Source organism: Mastomys coucha, unplaced genomic scaffold (genome assembly GCF_008632895.1).
Source record: "Mastomys coucha isolate ucsf_1 unplaced genomic scaffold, UCSF_Mcou_1 pScaffold21, whole genome shotgun sequence".
In the NCBI taxonomy this organism is placed as follows: Eukaryota; Metazoa; Chordata; class Mammalia; order Rodentia; family Muridae; genus Mastomys; species Mastomys coucha.
Window position 1 is genome coordinate 121833555 of NW_022196904.1, and position 18533 is coordinate 121852087.

At 49.4% G+C, this 18533-nt stretch overlaps 1 protein-coding gene across 2 annotated transcripts in view; it reads right to left on the reverse strand.

Annotated features, from left to right (window-relative positions):
- Fam53b (family with sequence similarity 53 member B) overlaps positions 1 to 18533 on the reverse strand; it is a 103854-nt gene continuing 85321 nt past the window's right edge. For both annotated transcript variants that reach the window (XM_031388599.1, XM_031388600.1), the window contains one exon: positions 1 to 3206. In XM_031388599.1, the coding sequence (XP_031244459.1) occupies positions 2835 to 3206 (372 nt within the window). In that variant the 3' untranslated portion in view covers positions 1 to 2834. The remainder of the gene's footprint in view (positions 3207 to 18533) is intronic.

Sequence of the window (18533 nt, forward strand, 5' to 3'; positions counted from 1 at the left end):
TTTAAAGTAAGGCCTTCTGATAAAACACATCTGCATGTATGGGTAGGACAAGTTCCATGGACCTACATGAGGGAGCCTGTGGTGCTGGCCAGCTTTTCCCTTCACCACCCATGAATAAGGCAAGAGTGGGCAGTCATGTAAACTGTCTAGGCTGCTCCCCTGAACTCAGGTCAGGTACCCGGTTGAGAGCAACTCTGTCCGTTCATTCGGTGGCTTCTGGAGTGAGTGGGATGTCATGTGCTAAGAGGCCCTGTTCCCAGTTGGCTTTGGTGGAGGCTCTTTAGGCCTTCAGGCTGCCTAGGCAAGTGAGTGAACAAGCCCACCCTCAGCTTCTCTGGGGGATGACACTCACTGGCGGCAGAGAAAGGTGCAGCTGCTGCTGTTACCTGCACTGAAGCCAAGGATCCCTGCGAGGCAGGCGAGCCAGGCGAGCCAGTCCGCCTGCTGCCTGTGGTGCCAAGTACATAGGCGCCAGAGCGGACCTCCCAGGTGAACCTCCTGCCCGGATATCCAAGACCAGAGGTTTTGGGGCCAGTGAATGGGGGTCACTGAATGGGTCTGTCTGGGTCACATGACTGCTGAAAGCTGACTGGAAACCTTCTAGACAAAACCTGTTTTGCTTGATGAAAAGAACATCAGAAAGCAAATGAGCACACTGGGCAGAAAAGCTACCGCCATCTTTTGAGTGCTTTTGCTGGGGGCCTGGATGGAGGCCTTGGTGGGACAGGGACAGTCAAGAGAAGCCTTAGGAAGCTGGAAAGGGACAACCTCTACCCTGGGTTTGGAGCATTTCTGCCTAGGGAACAGTCTCCTAGAGGCAGGAAGGAAAGATGAAGATGTGACTCAGCAAGTTCCTGTTTATCCTTTGGCCACCAGGCTCAAGGGAGCCAGTCTAAGGACAAGTCATCCACACAACAGCCTTAAGACACACACCTGCCACAGGAGCTCCTGGCCCCAGTCCTCCGGGGAGGCAGCTGGCAACTGTTCTATGCTTTGGCCTTAGCAGGCTGTGTGAAGCAGCCCAGGGGACAGGGCCCAGCTTCTCCTTTCCTCAGGGGGATGGCTTTAGGGACAGTGAAGCTATTTCAGAAAACAGAATTCTTCACTGTGGGCTTTCTGGGGAACAGGGCACTGGTGTGTGCATCCCACGCCCTCTCAACTCCCTTTCTCTGTGATCCACCAGGCAGGGCTCGTATGTCATGCCTTCACCAGCTTTCTGCTTTGCTTTGTCAGTGCCCCCAAGGTCAGCTGGGCCCCTACCACTCCAGGCTACCCAACCTGGGGTTATAGGAGTGGGGCTTCCTGTACCTTTGGGGTCTAGTTCTAAAGAAACACTGCCTATACATCAGAACTTGAGCCTCTGTTCTTCTGGTGACTAGACAAAGTTTAAACACAAGTTTCCCATCAAGGTCTTTCTTTAGGAGAAAGGTAACAGCCATTTAGGCTCAGCTAGCAGAGAATGAAACCTCGGAGGGTAGGCACAGCAGAGCAACTACAAATGTGCCTAGATCACATGTCCGCAAACCCAAGAGAATGCACAAGTTATTTTTAGCCTTATGGGAAAACAAGCCACTTGTGTAAGCCAGCCCACTTGCTATTGTCTGCAGAAGATGCCAAGTTTGCTAAAAGCCAGAGTCCCAGAGTACAGAGCCCTGTAGCATGTCTGCAGGGAGGACTGAGGGGAGCTGCCTGAACGGATGCCCTCTGGGAATTACGCTGGGAGTGAGGAGTTGCAAGGGGGAGTGTGATTCAAGCCATGCTGTGGCTGGGCCTGCAGAGGAGAGCCTCAGGGCTAGGCTCACATCAGTGGACTGGGGGGAGGGGGAGTGTCTTGAAGCCAATGGCGGTATGCTTTCATTAAAGCCAGCAGTGTCTGTGAACAAGCAACAATGTGCTAGGAATGCGGTGGAGGCTTGCAGGCCCCCAACATAGACTGCTTCAGAGGGAAGCCTGCAGAGTGGCTAGCCTGCAAAGCAGCCAGCAGACATCCCTCTACCCAGGAATGTACACAGGGCCGAGACCTGCTTGTAGATCCTGAGGACACTATGAAGAGGTCATGTTGTCACTGACATCTCTATGCACAGCTGAATCCACTGAGCTCAGCTCTCAGGGACTGGGGACAGTAGGAAGGTTGTCAATGCCAACCTTGCCAAGGTAGCCCCTTGAAGTGGCAGAGGTGTGGGTGATTCTTCATGCCATGGGAGAGCTGACGGGCCCACCTTTCAGTCAACACAACCACCAAATGCCTACCCAGTATGGATGGCTTCTGGTCATCCCTGACCTATCCCCTGATCCCGAAAAATGGGACACAGATTATCCCAGAATCCCTGCCAGTGCCCCAAATGGATTAAGGCCACACGGTCTGCTGTCACTACAAGAGGCATCTCCCGAACCTTCCCAAGCCTGGACCCGGGAGGCCTGGGAGAGAAGGCACGGAGTAGACTAAGTAAAGGAGGTTTTGGGTAGCTCCCAGAAGGAACCTGAGCGAGGCTACAAGGGGCTCAGGCCCCTGGCATCCTGCTTGAAGGATGTAGCTGGCTCGGCCCTACTGGAGAATGGCTACCCAGCACTCCCTAAGGAACAGAGAGGAGGAGACCAAACCGAAAACCCGTTTTTGGGCTACAGTAGTTCCATGGAACTGGTGGGAGGCCAGTTGTTGCCTGTGAGGTGTGGCCAAGTTGCCTTCACAAATTTGGGCACTACAGGGTGATGGCTGGTTCCTTGGAAAATGGGTGAGCTCCTTTTTGGGGGGAGCTTTTGCCAGATCCAGGAGCCAGGACCCCCTTGGAGTGACCTAAGGCCTAGAGGAGAGCCTCCTCCCGAGGCCGGGGCCCTCAGTTGTTCTCTATCTGCTCAATGTCCAGCTCGCCGTCCAGAGAGCAGAGGCTGTTCGTGCAGGCTCCCCGGTCCCGCCAGGCTGTGGCTGGCTCCCCCTTCCTGCAGCAATCCTCGTCTAGACTGCAGCCATCTGACTCATCACAGGATAGGTCCTCCTGGCAGGTGTACTGGTCATCAAAGGAGTGGGGAACAGGCTCCGGAATAGGCTCAGGAACAGGGGTCCCAGCAGGAGTCCTGCCCCCTGGGCTGGAGGCTGAGAGCAATGCGGTCCAGGATCGGGTACTGCTGACGAGGGCAAAGGGGCTCTGGGAGCTGTGGTCATCCACTCCCATGTTCAGGCAACTGAGGCTGTTGAAGGTCTGACAGTTCTGTGGAGGAAGAGGTACAGTGGTCAGTGAAGAGGTCAGTCTCGTTTTGGAACCTCAGACCACACACCCTACAAAGCCACACAAAGCCTAGTTGGTAGTTAATCTGCCAGGCTGTAGCAAGACCACCAGGTTCATGAAGAAGTACCTCTGGCCACTGAACACAACCCATAGCCAGTTGCCACATAAAAGGCAAAACTGTGATGAGGCCCAACTTGTGGGCAGCTGCAGTGAGGTGGCCAGACTTCAGACTTAATAGGTGGCCTGGTAACAAGGTGCCTAAGGCTATTTCACTCCAGATGTCCCTTGTCTGGGACTGGATCTAGGACCCACTCCCTCTTCAGTGTGCACAACCTACAATGATGTGTGCAGTCAGCCCTAAGTTACCAACTATTCCTGCTGTGATGGAAATTCTCGTCAGGAGCTGCTAACACTGTGCTACTCACTCTTTCCGTGCAGATACAATGTGTTTCCTGAGTGTTTTTTTTTTTTAAGATTTATTAATTAATTTATTTAATATATGAGTACACTGTCGCTCTCTGCAGACACACCAGAAGAGGACATCAGATCCCATTACAGATGGTTGTATGACGCCATGTGGTTGCTGGGAATTGAACTCAGGACCTCTGGAAGAGCAGTCGGTGCTCTTAAACTGCTGAACCTTCTCTCCAGCCTCTTCCTGAATGGTTTTTTATCTGAGGTTTTGACTGAGTCTGAGAAGACAGTTTAAGATACATGTGAAGAACAGATACAGGACTTTTTTCTTGGTGGTATTGGAGGCTGGACACCCAGAGCCTTCCATGTGCTAACTTTGCCCTCTACCTGAACTACATCCCCAGCTCCACATGAATACCCATGGCCACATCGTATTAAATAAAACCAGTGAATGACCCAGATTCCACATGTCCTTTCAGACAAGAGACACAGACTAGGGTGGTAGTGAGCTCACTGACACAATATCATGTTTCTTACGAGAAGGGGGCCAAGTTAGATGGAATCAGCACCAGGCTACACTGCGGCCACAACCCTACCCTACCCACTTCCTCTGACCAGAGTGAGGTGGGGCAGGGCAGGGAGGGGGCATTTGAGATCTTTATCTGATGTCTTAATTGAGTACTATCAGAACCATGTAGGGATCTGGTCTGAGTACTATCAGAACCATGCAGAGTTCTGGTTCTTCCTGAAGCTGAAGAAGCTGGTATCTAGAGGGCAGGACTTTTGACTGGCACTGATCTGTAGCAGGAGGAGCAGGTTCCAACTGCTTCTAGCCCTCAGCTGCTGGGGGCCTCAGTGGCCTCATCAGAAAGAGGTGTTACAGTAATAGCGGCAGGGAGGAAGTGTGGCTGCACAAGAGCCTCTCCCTGGTGAGGCACCAGGGCTAGCTGAAGGCAGCATTGAAGCAATACTGTCTTAAGCCACTGACCGAAGCGTCAGGCCTGACACTGTAGAAAGGTATCATCAAACCATAGATTCAACAGCACAGTTTGAATGTGGGTCTCCTAAGCAGACACGGACAGGGGCTGTGGCAACCAGGGGCACTCATGGTCTGCCTGACTTCCCTCAAAGGCCCTGCAGCAACTGGGGAGACGGGAGCAGGCTTTGGCTTCTCCCCAGTGCACAGGAACTCAATAGCACCTGCTGCCTCTCACCTGCCAATGAAAGGCGCAGACCTGTCCCAAGGGCCCCAATCCTTTCAAAGGCCAAAGTGTTTGTGTGTTGCTTTGAAATAAAGATGTCTGCCGGCTGCCACAGCAAACAGGCTATTAAAACAGGCTCAACACACAGAAGATGAAAGGTACTCTCTCTAGGGGAAGGTGTCTGTGCCTGTCATAGGCGCACACACTGTTCCTGACACTCCACAAAAGACACTCCTGATGGGTTCACTTTTCTTGGGATCTTTCGATTAACAAAGAAAGGAGGTTCCAACAAGATGGCTCAATGGACAAAGATATTTGCACCAAGCGTGATGTCTTGAGTTCAATCCCTAGAGAACTGACCCCCCAAAAGTTGTTCTCTGACTTCCACAAGCTCACCACAGCAAACACACACAACCACAATTTGCCTAATAAATAAATTACAAGAAACGAATAAAAAAGAAAGAAACAGGCTGAGGTGCTGAGGGGCTCAGCTCTGGGTTTCAGGAAAGAAGGCTGAGCCACCATCTGGTCCTGAGATGCAGGCCCAGGCCAGAAGACCCCCAGCCAGCTGTAAGACCCTGCTGGTGCTGGGATTTGCTGTCTGGTGTAAACCCACAGTCACAGGATGCATTCCTTCGTTGCCACGGCAATGTGGGCACACCTCAGAGGTCCCTTCTGACTTCCAGACTACTGGCCTTAGCTGAGTGAGACTTCATGCACAAGAAAGATGGCTCAGTAATGTCAATGCTTTGCTGGGCCAAGCTGCGTGGGTAGAGGAGGCCTAGGGGTGAGGCAAAGACTAGTCAAAGACTCAGGAGCTCACAGAGCCCAGCCCTGTCCCCTGCATCCCTGGATAAGTACTACATCTTTTTGCCTGAACAGGTGTGTAAGTGTAAACAGCAATGTATAGTTAGCACCTGAGAGTCTCAAGTGCTCACTGACTGTTCTGGTTGTGCGATGCCAACAGTACTTGAGTATCACCACATCTGTCCACTGTGCCAGATGCCAAAACATGCCTCATTGTTCTCTGTGAGCTGTAGAGTGAACAAGGGCAGGGCCTGGGGATAGATCCCGAAAGAAACACCCCTCCCTAGAGCTCTAGGGCTGTGCTCTCCTTCTTATCTTGCTGGAGTCATCCTGTCTCATCTTGATCTTGCCCAGCAGATGATCTAAGGTATAGCTAATAGGTCCCAATTCTGTGATCAATGTAACAGCATATGTGGCCAGATTGTGTGTTCCAAATTCATATGTCAGTGCCTAAAGAATCAAGAAGTGGGGTCATTGGTGGGTGCTTAGGTCATGGGGTTGGAGCCCCTGGTGAGTTGAGGGTTAATGCTGTAAGGTTGAAGAACCCCATCTCCCCCTCTGTCATGTAAGAATCACAAGGAGAGGGTGCCCATCTGTGAAGAAGCAATCCCCAGCAGGCGTGGCCCCTTTAGTTGCAGGGACATGACCTTCCTGGCCTCCAGAACCAGAGCCCACTCTGTTGTTCCTAAGTTACTGTTTGTAGGGGCCTCCTGTTACAGTGAAAACACTAGTGGTCATGTTAAGCATGTGGCATAGCCCACAGTAGAGTGCCGGGGACCCATTTGCTGGACCTAAAAACTACCAAAGTCACTTGGTCATTTCAGAAGTAGGGTCAGACATCATAGCTCCAGGCAAGCTACCTGAACGTTGGTCTATCTGTTAAATATGGGTGGCCAAGAGCATCCTGGGGTCATTTCTCCCCCAACAGTCTACAATAACAGACTTTCTTTCTTCATAGCAGGGCAGGAAGCTTTGAGGCCTGGGTGATGCATTTTGTCCCAGGCAAACCACAGATCACCACAGAAAACCCCCAGTATTCCTCAGAGTCATCTATCTGTCCCCTTCCTGCAAAGCCAGTGTCATTTGGAAAACTTTGATGACTCAGAATTCAGTCATTTGGCCAAAGGGAAAAATGACAACCACCACATAATGTTCCATCCAGGGGCATGATCCACCTGCCAGGGAACACAGTGCCTGCCACACGGTGGCAGAAAGCCTGCTGTCCAGAATCTCATCCCATTGGTGGGTAAGACACGGTGTTCACCCACGCTTAGGTCCACTGCATCCTCAGCAGTGCCTGTCTACCTTCTCCTAGCAGTTCCTTCTACTCCCATGTGTGGAGAATGAATGCTGCCCAGGCCTGCTGGCATCCTGGAGGTCTGTGTACCCTCAATGGTCTGGGGGAAAGCAGAGTGGTGAAGCTCAAGGGGCCACATGGACACATTGTTACAAGTTGAAATTGCTACTCTAGGAATTAACTCACCCAGCAACATTTGTTCTTGGGCCCACCGAGAAGGCCTGCAGACTCAGTGGGAACTGTCCTTATGGCCCTGAGCTAATGACCAGAGATACTGAGCCCACTCAGAGTCCACAAGAGGGATTACAGAACAAAGCTGTTCCCAGGGTACTTTTCTACCTAACCAAGTCGACTCTAGCTCTAGCCAGTCACAGCAGAGGCCCTAGCTCAGCCCCAAATCCAGCCTCCTTGGGCTTGCTGGAAAACACTGATCTATCTTCCCCCAGCTGCAGGACCTTTCTGTACACAGACTTATTGCAACATCTTCCTTCTGGGTAGGAGGCTCTGGGCTGAGCAGAGATAAAGGTGGCTTGCTCCTGGGATCCTTGCTTTTCTGGTATAAGTTGAAGCCCAATCCCCCGAGGGAAACATATCAAGTCAACATACCTTCGGCCCTGCTGTCTGGACAGGGTGACTACCCTACCAAGGCCTTTTGCTGGATCAGCTTGTTCTCTTCCCCAGTGCTATGGGCCAACATGTCAAGCACGATGGGATCCCAGAAAGATCTTCTAATGTACTCAACCATCTGTTTCCTCAACAGTGACATGGAAGGCCTGAGCAGAGCAGGTGACAGCAAAGCTCCCCCCATCACCTAGGGAATACTGCCTAGGTGCCAAGGGCCCCAAGCTTATAAGCCCTGTCCCTCATACTTAGAAATGGGCATCTGGGGACACAGACAGACCAGCTGGTGTGGGGTGGGGGTGGGGTGTATACCTAAGAACAGATGGCACAACATCCTTCTCACCCTGTTGTAGGCCTCAGAGGAGGAGTACAGGCCACCCAGATTCTACAGCCACAGGGTCTGGGCTTCTCTGTTGCCCTACAGCATTACTTTCTGGCTCCTCACCTGCAAAATGTACTGCTGATCTCCGTACAGCTATTTCAATGGGCTACTTTAAGGAATGCAAAGGCAATGAGGCAAACTGGAGGTGAGGGTGTCTGTTGATGTCTCATCCAATTCCCTTGGCCCACAAAAGCACCTGCTTGCTTGGCTGCTGCCTGCTTACAGCTGTCCCTTTCAGAATAGCTGGGGGCCAGAAGCCTGAGGGACAGCTTCCTCACAGAGGCAACCCCAGCTCAAGATGGACTGTCACAGGTGGAAGAAGTATTATCCTGCAACCTGTGGAATGTCATCTCAAGTGCTAACCATGCTACCTGGGCCAGAGGCAGAGGCCCAAGTCCTGTGTTGCCTTTCTACATAGTCTTTTCTGGTCCTGTGAGGCTTCCCTGCCCTCTACCTGGTTTTTTCAAAAGCCTCCCTCCAACAACCACCTGCTTAATCCCCAACTCAAGCTTTGCTTCTTGAAACTGAAACGTGGTGCTCAAGATTGGACATGTGTGACCACCAGGTCTCTCATGTATTTGTCCCCCAGTGCTTCTGTTCCTTCTAGAGCAGGAATGTCAGGCCCTGAGCAGATGCTGCTGCTGGGCCCTGCCCGTCGAGAATCCAGTGATTAGCACTAGCTGCCTTGAGTCTTCCAGGAAGTCACGGCTGCTGCAGATACAACCCTCTGAGCAGTCAATGTGTCCTACGGACAAATGCTACATGAGGATGTCTGAAAGTGATAGGCTATGTTTACCGGGTGCAAGCATGCTTTCTCTTGGACAAAAAGTGTCCAGTCCCTCCGCAGCCACCACGCTTCAAGACTGCCATGCTTGCCTCTCTTTTTAATGCCATCCCCCCTTTTTAATGAACAAATAAAAACAATGTTAGGGGCTGGGAGATGGCCCAGTCACTAAAACGCTTGCCACACAAGCACAAGCACCTGAGTTGGATCTCTATAATCCCTGTGGTTTTGTCTTTGTTTTGTTTTTAAAAACCAGGTGTGGTGGTATGGTACTGCATGCTTGTAATCCCAGAGCTAGGGACCAAGAACACGAAGATCCTTGGGGCCTGCTGGCTAGCAAGCATGGCCTAAGGTCCAAAGCAGAGAGAGGTCCTGTCAAAAAAATAAGGTGGGTGGCTGGAGAGATGGCTCAGTGGTTAAGAGCAACTGCTGCTCTTGCAGAGTGCTGGATTTAAGTCCAAGCATCCACATGCCAGTTCATAAAATCCCCTGCAACTCCAGTTCTGGGGGATCTGATGCCCTTTTCAGGCCCCACAGGCTGCTGCACACATGTGGTGCATACAAATTCATGAAAGCATACATACATACCCAAGAGAAGAGAATGAATTGAATAAATGAATAAACAGGATGGGAACTGAGAAACAGCACCCAAGGCTAACTTCTGGCTTCCACATGTGTTCACACACACATGCACGCACACACATATACACACACACACATATCTGAATATGTTCACACACGTGTACTTGTACATGTACAAACACATACATAAAGATTTTAAAAAGGAAACGTTATGGTCCTCTCTACATTCTAGGTCTTAGGGCCACCTCACATCTTAAGTTACCACCACCACAACAAGGCCAGTCTGTGTGGCCAGGTGGGTAGCCTGGCTCTAGTTGGCCTTGCATGAGTCTAGGCCCTTGGATCTGCCTAAGTGGAGCCATTTCCTCCCCAGCAGACACTTGCATAACAGAACTGTGCAAGCATCTCAAAACAATAGGCGATGAGACAAGTGTTCTATGTCTCCTTTGTGCTGGGGCTGACAAAGCATGTAGTTTCCTGGGTTTGGTTTTGATTTGTTTATGTACTTATTTTGAGACAGAATCTTACTGTGTAACTCTGGCTAGCCTCAAACTCACAGAGACCCACCTGCTCTGCTGCCTGAGTGCTGGGACTAATGACCACCACGCCTGGCTTTTGACACATACTCTTAGACAAAGTCAGCAACACCACACCCAACCCACTTCTGTGCAGTGCTCACCTTTGGGCCTTTTTAAGCCTGGATGGCCTCCTTACCCTCAGGAATGTATGAAATGCTGGCTAGAAAACTGAGTGGGAGCTAGGATGCCAGTACTGAGAACAGGAACTGAGGAAGAGGCGGGCCTCAGGGGCTCTAAGAGCACCACTGATTTGTCACCAAAAACTCTGGGCTCTTCCCAGATCACAGGCTCTAGAAGCCAACAGACTAATGGGGGTGGTAGATACCTGTTGCATGGAAGCCAGGCCTATAACTGGGAAGGCTCCTACCTTCCTCTGTGGGCCACTGCTTCCCCAAAGTCCCTTTGTAGGAACCAACAAATGCCCTGCAAGCACCTGCTGCATGCTGGGGGATTGTGGCCACCCTTCCTAGGAGCTATACCAATGAGCAACAAACTACAGGGCCTACCTCGGCTCGGGTACTCATTTGTCCTTTCTTACTAACAGGGGACCAGGGATCAGGGATCAGGAGACATGATGTGCTTCAAAACTCTGGCAGCTGCCTCTAGGCCAGAAAGGCCACTACAGTCAAAGCCACAGGGATGCTATACAGCTGCAAAATCCTGCCATTCTCAGATCCACCACAGGAAAAGTGCCACAAAGCTTTGAGAAGCCCCCTTCAGGAAAAACCTTTCTACCCACAGTCACTCTGGGCCTTGACCATCTCTGCTTTGGAACTCCCTTGCTGCACCTCTGGGGGCCACCTTCCTGTTATATTCTACATGCTATGTTCTAGTCTTGGGTAATGCTGGAGGCTCCAGGTCCAGATGGTAGAATGGACTAGAAGAAGATGACCTAATATAAGGCTTGTCGTTTTTGGAACAGTCCACTTACAGGCATAGCCCCCTAAGAACCGAGGACCATGAAAACCAGACCTAAGGCCAGCAGCCCTAGCCACAGATAGCAGGACCAGACCCATGGAGAATAAAGGAAAGGTCCAACAGAGTCCCTGATTTCACCCATCAAATAGAGGGTTGTCAGGGAGGGGCTGCTTCAAAACAGGAAACGCCCAAACTAACCACGTGACTTGGAGTTCTTAAGGATTGGCTAGAGTGATGCTCATTGGCTCAAACCTTCCAGACAGGTCAGAGCCTGGCCCTACTCCAGTCAACTCATTGCTCCCAACATGTGCTCTGGACCATGTAGTCACGTGAACGCCCTCTACTGCCAACTGTTCTGGCTACCCAGCTCCTACCTTTCTTCTTTCACTGGCATGCTGTCTCTCTAGTACACTCAATCATGCACGCCTCCTTTTGGAGCAGGCCTCATGTTCCTATTTGTACTCTGTTCCCTGCTAAACATACAGGGAATACTGGTCATGCCCCACCAGTATACAGGGAATCCCAATTATGCCCCACTACCATACAGGGAACCCTGATCATGTCCCATCACCATATAGGGAACCCTGGTCATGACTCAAAACCTAGTTCAGGGAACCCTGGTCATGACCCACAACCTAGTTCAGGGACTGCCTCATAGTGTTACTGAAGGGCCCCAACCTAGAGTGCTGCATGTAAGAAAAGACCTTGGAGGTCCAGAACCGTGCAGATTTTCTGAATGGCAATTAGCCAGTGTCCTCTTTCTGCTAGTACCCAACAGGACACATGAAGGTTGCTGTTCCTGCTCTAGGTCCCAGGATGGCAGATGGCATGCCTGAACATAGAGGGTATGGAAGTCAACTTCAAGGGCCTCCCTAAGCCCTCAGAATTGGAAAACAAACATTTTGTTTCTTCAGTGAACATTCTACTCAGCGCAAACTCAGGAAGGAGTTTGTGAAACCACTTCACTCAGTTTGGTGTGAAGAGGATTCTTTGCTTAACAAAAGTTAAGGAATCTTTCCAAAGCACACAGGGATCTGGCTAGGGGCCAAAGCCAATGCCGTCTGAGCCCACAGTCATCAGGGCAGTACTGGCCAGCAGAAAGTCATAGGAACTTCCACTGCAACTTTGGGGCACACAGGTGGGTCTAGACTCTCAGAGGATAATGGGCCCTGGCTGTCTTCAGCTACTTAGGAGCCGTGTATCCCAAGAGATCGCAACTGGATGACCCAGAAGGCAGGACTGCTGTGCACCAGGGCCTTCTCAGCGCTACCTCTGGAGCTGCTTATTACCATTCTAGATACTGTGAGCCATGGAATGTAACTCAGGGAATGGGAATCCATACTGGAAAAGTGAGCTAGTCTCAGCCAGTGTCAAACATCGTACTCTACAGATGAGCCAATCAAGGCTGAAGGAGGAAGAGACTTGCCCCAATTTGCACACCTAATGGATGTACAATCAGATCTCACAACTTCTGGAATAGGCCTAGGAGTGAGTATGCGTGTCTGAGTGTGAGTGTGTGAGAGAGGAGGAGGGAGGGAGAGAAAGGGGGGAGGGAGTGATAGAGGAAGAGGAAGGAGGGAAAGACAGAAGGAGAGGAAGGAGGGAGGAAGAGAGAGGGAGGGAGACAAACAGACACACACATACATACACTGGGGGGGGGGGGGGGAGAGAGAGAGAGAGAGAGAGAGAGAGAGAGAGAGAACATACACTCAGGCAGGACACAGTGTGGAAAACCTGGGCAGGCTTAAACTAGAATCTCTGATATGATATGCCCACTGGGACATAGCATTCAACATCCCAGCCTCAGTTTCTCATTTGTATCAGGTTAGAGGTTCAAACACACTCCTAAACTTTCTGGATGGTTAAATGAGTGGGGAACAAGTATGGAAGACACTAACTGCCCCTGCTTACTCTCTGTCTACCCAATCATGCCTGGGCTCAGAGGACAGAGGTGGCACACAGCAGGGAACAGCCAAGCAGCTAGAAGCTCAGCTTTGGTTCAGAATTTGTACCCAACAAAACACCCAGTCAAGACCAAGAATACATGCTAGCCACACAAAAGATAAAATGCCCAGAAATAAACATCTAACAATGCATAAAGTTGGTGAGAGAAAACGTAAAGAATGCCAACAGGAATTAAGCAAATACGCCTCCCTATACCAGGACAGGGTGACACAATCTGAAAAAAGGTGTCAGTTTCCCATGAGTCAATTCACAAGTCTGATGTGAACTCGACCTAAGCAGTAAGAACACCTCTGTTCTTATGGCGTTAAGCTTCACTATTTTAGAGCTTCTTTTATCTTTCTGCCTCAGTCTCCCAAGTGCTGTAATTACAGGCCCGTGTCACTCTGCCCAGCTAGTCTCTTATTCTCCCCCACCCTCTCTCTCTCTTGTTCATTTGTTTTTTCCAGACTGGGTTTGTCATGGAGCCCTGACTGTCTTGCGGCTGGCCTTGAACTCACGTATATCCACCTGCCTCTGCCTCCCAAGTACTGAAACTAAAGGTGTGTGCCACCACGTTCAGCGATTTCACTTTTGATAGAAAAATTAACAAATGACATGAGTCTGAAAAGTTCTGTAGCTGACATTACAGACTAATCCTACCAGACCAAACCATAACCAATAAAATGTTTAAACAAAGCTTCAAGAGCTGAAAAGGCACAAGAATATATGCCAGTGGAGACCAACACAGCAGAAGATGGTGCTCCAGGCAGACATAGCACAATATATGGTGGCAATGGAATCTCAAGGCAGGGAGCAGAAGATGGCTTTCCACTTTAAACAAATGAGGAGTGTATTAAAAGCAGCGGGTGGCTCCCCATTCACAGCATGTGCAAGACAAACTACAGACCAAAGATCATAGCATAAAGCCAGAGACAGACTAGAGTAAACAGAACTGCCTTATAACCCTTGACCATCTTTTCTAAAACTCAAAATCTAGAAGCATTAAAGAAATAAATATGACAAAAACATGTACATGTCAAAAGAAGTCAGGCATGCACAGCAATGGTGTCACTAACCAACGATACCAAGCATCAGACAGCTCCTTAAAATGCTACACTCAGTGACTCCCTGAGATCTGGCAGTTCAGCTCTGAGGTAGATGTGGAAAGTGAGCCCTGGAGAAACCCATCCCTAGCACCTCTGCATTATGGTCAAAGAGGAAAAACAGTGCAAAAAACATCAGAAACGAGGGACTGAGAACACGACAGTGTGGAAGCTGTGTGCAGAGGGAGAGAAGCCAGGCACTAAAGGTGCTGTGTGGTTCTCTGTACACACGTCAAGGATAAAGAAGTCTGCAGGCAGAACACAGATCAGTGTTTGGCAGATCTGGGGAATAATGACCAGTAGGCACATCTCTGCTTTAAGAAGCAACAAAGGGTGGAGCTGACGAGATGGCTCAGCAGTTAAGAGCACTGACTACTCTTCCGAAGGTCCTGAGTTCAAATCCCAGCAACCACATGGTGGCTAACAACCACCCATAATGAGGCCTATTGCCCTCTTCTGGTGTCTGAAGACAGCTACAGTGTACTTACATATAATAAATAAATAAACCTTAAAAAAAAGAAGAAGAAGAAGCAACAAAGTGTTTTAAAATCCATGTGGTAATGGCTACATAGAGCTCTGTGAATAAGTTGCAAACCACCCATTGTGTACATGGCAAATGTATGAGTAGCGTGGGATATGAATTATATCCCAGTTAAGTACAAAAATGCCGGAGAGTCAGAAAACAAAGACCAAATTACAAATAAATATTTGTAACTCAAACCGCAACCAAAGTTAATCTCCCTAATGTTCAGTTGGGAAGAGAAATACCAACAGCTGTTTTTAAAAAGGGCAGTGAAAAGAACACAACAGACAAGTCCACACAAATAATCTCTTAAATATGCGAAAAGATACTCAAGTGGTCTGGAAATGCAGGCTAAAATAACAGCAGTGAGCTGTGCTGTGGGAGGCAGGGACAGGAGAATTCCTGTACATTTGAGGACCCAGCCTGCTCTACATGGTAAGTCCTAGGCCAACCAGAGCTACATAGCAAGACCTTGCCACAAAGTGGAAGGGGAAGGGGAAGACAGGGAGCACAGGAAATGTTGTTTACCTACCTTTCTGCTGGCAAGGACCTAACATCTGAGCAGGAGGGGGCAGAGAGCAGACCGTGGTAAATGTGACCAATCACTGCTCTTGACATGGACCTTGCAACATTCTCTAAAGCCACAGGCACAAGCCACTTGTGACCCAGCAGTCCTAGTGGAAGGAATGTGTCCTATGGAAGATAAGCTGCCACATCCCAAACGAGTCACTCATGTTGAAGAACACAGCTGAAGAAGCCTGGAAAAAGCTTGGGGCCATGAGTAGGGCCAGGTAAAGCAGGTGGCCCACAAAATTAACAGCCTGCATCTAGCTGGGAATGTGGAGGAGGCAGCTCACGCTGGCCACAAAAGCACCTGTGGGGTACTGGGCTACATAGATGGATCAGCTGTTATAAGCAGGAGCTGTTCTTCCGGAGAACCAAGGTTCAATTCCCAGCACACTCATGGTGGTTCACAACTGTTTTGTAACTCCAGTTCCAGGGGATATGACACCCTCTTCTAGCCTCCTTGGGCATCAGGCATGCACATGATGCATGGATGGATATACATGCAGAACAAACACTAATACGCATAAAATATATAGGTACAATTGGGGATGTACAGTTTGAATCCTTCTATATAAGAATGGAGAATGATGACTAGCAATCTCTGTATGGCCTCGTATACAGGAGCATGATTTGAATGCCAAATGTCCCCCAATGGTCCACATGTTGAAGGCTCAGTCCCCAGCCTATGGGACTACTGGGAGATGCTAGAGCTTTGGAGGTGTGTCTAACTTTTTGACATGTCGATATAACACTGTCATCTACAAGGTTTGAAAAATGCACAGGTGAATTACCCAAAAGTAAGCAAACTACACATAAAAATGTCTCATAATGCTTTAAGTCAGCTTATGATTTTTTGTATTGTGCTGTATTCACAGCTAAAGGGGAAGAGTTGGACAAACCTGCTACAGGGTGGGGCCTAGTGTCAGCAAGCTAGGCCCTGGGGGCATCATACCCTTGAAGGGAAAACTGGGACCTCATTACCCCCTTTCTCTTCTCAGTTGTTGGGAGCTAGACAGACTCCTTCTTCCATGTACCCCAACCTTGACAGTCTATGCTGCCACACACAGAGCCAAGAGACCATGCCCTCCCTTTAAATTGTTTATCTCTGGTACTTTTGTCACAGTAATAGAAAGCTAAACCTTGGAAAATATGAGGGCTTCTTTGTACCCATTCTTCATTTTTAAACTCTGATGTACTATCCAAAAATGTGACTGTATAGTCATTTATTACGTATTCCCTCAGGAGGAGATGACACCACAAGTAGGGATGAAGGACAAAAACCTTCAGTCAGCTTGTGGTTTTTTTAGAAGTTGTCACCCCATCTCTGTGTTAAAGCATTTTGGTGCACCTCCTTCAAAGCTCATCTCTTTTTCTTTTATGTTCTATATTGGTAAAAACAACAAAAACAAAACCTACCAGGCCCAGCTTTTGTTACCTAATATCACCAATTAATCAAGAGAAAACAAGAGAAAGGCACAAGTGCCAGGCACCACACCTGTGTGAACACTTGCCTATTTATGGTAAGGCCCACAGCCTTTGCACATAGCCACTAGGTCCTTTTACCGAACATAGAATCAGGGGCACTCTGGTGGGCATTCTGCTACGAGGTTCCAAAGTTCTTGCTGCATTTGCTTGTAGGGCTAGAATGGGACTTCCTGTTCCAGGAAAGAATGTGTCTTTTTAGATCCTTGAGACAGTACCTGTCTCACTCAGATCTCCGGAGTGGGTAAGAAGTCTCCTGGCTTATTATAGGGTCCTGAAGGAACACTTCAGCACAGATGTGAAAGACACACTTGGGGTGGTTGTCTATAATGTGTGTGGCAACAGACCCCAGCTTCAACTGTCACATCTCTGCCCCTTCAGATAAGATGCAGAGACCAAGTTCAAAGTGCCAGACTCAAGTGGGGAGGGGCAACCCTAACTCCTAAAGAAAAGGCAAGCCAGCATTGAGGAAACAATTGCCTCCCTCATTCCCGTGGCCTACCCACCTGTGCAGACAAAGTCAGAAGCAGTCTCCAAACTCCAAAGGCTGTCCTTAGTGGATGCTGGGGGTGTTTCCCCTCCTGCTCAAGGTCAAATCACAAGAGGGATCTGCATGCATCCATGAGGGCAGCAGCTTCTCTGAGTCTCTGTCTAGCTCTGTCTAAGTAAAGGTATTTCCAAGGGTTGACCTTGCTGACCTCAAAGCAACTGAAGGCGCTCTAAGGACTCCTGGCTCTGGCTCTAGCCTACCATAAACTAGGCTCATCTGGGAGAGCCCTGCTTTTTCTGGGCCTGTTTCCAGGAGAGAAACATCATGAGCATGAGACTAGATGGACAGGACCTACAGGACAGAGGGTTTTTACCCCGTCTTGACAGATTTCAATATAGATACCAACTGTAATGCCACGAGGCCTGTCATCAAATCCAAAGCAAACTTGTAGGGATGATGGCAGTGGCTCCCAACAGGCATCTTCAGGCCAGACCTTACCTCACACTCGAGACTCAGTAGGTTTATCTCTGAAGATGTCACATGGTCCTCTTAGCTCAGTGTGTCTTTTGCACCTTTCTCCCCAAGCCTCCAAAAACAAAAATGAATGTCTCACTCCCAGGCCAAAGGACTGGCCGGCTAGATACTGTGAGGCCTGGTAGCCTCTTAGTTGTGCCCTAAAAAAAAAAATCCCTCCAGCTTCCTTCCCTAGGCATGCTGACCTCCCTTCCTCCCCAATATGACCTCCTCAGGGAAAATCACCCCTCCACATACACCATGTCCATAAACCCCTCTTACTTTGGAAATTCACCATATTTCATAGGCTAGCTAAAATGTCTACCAACCCTGCCTCCGCCCTAAGTATTTCTGGAGCCTCTCTGCCAGTAGGGGGTACCCATGTCCCCCATGCTTGAGCTCCAACACCTGGGCAGGCTGCCAGAATCCTAGTGGGTTCTCGCCTGCATAGCTGAAGACCTCTGCCAGAGAACCAGCATACATGAACTGACCCAGATGTCTGCTAGATCAAAGATGGGTGGGTGGGTGGGTGATATCAATGAAAGGTTAAAAATGATGGACCAGGGGCTAGCGAGATGGCTCAGCGGGTAAGAGCACCGACTGCTCTTCCGAAGGTCCTGAATTCAGATCCCAGCAACCTCATGGTGGCTCACAACCATCCGTAATGAGATCTGACACCCTCTTCTGGTGTGTCTGAAGACTGCTACAGTGTATTATGCCAGAGCGAGCAGGGCCAGAGCAGGGCCAGAGTGAGCAGAGGTCCTGAGTTCAATTCCCAGCAGCCACATAATGGCTCATGGCCATCTGTACAGCTACAGTGTACTCATACACATAAAATAAATAAAATAAATATTTAAAAAAAAAACCTGATAGACCAGGAGCTGGGGTGAAGTTTAGTGGTAAGCCCTTGCTTAACATGTATGAGGCCCCAGGAGAGAAGATAAGTACATGTGGGGGACATCCTGTCTCTAACCTTAGAGTTGGTATCTCTGTACACAAGCTGAGTTTCTCTTGGAAATCTGTAAAATGGGGAAACAAAACTGTATGTTAAAGGGCTTATATATCCAGGCTCAGTTGAGCTCATGCAGAGTCTTTGGCTCAA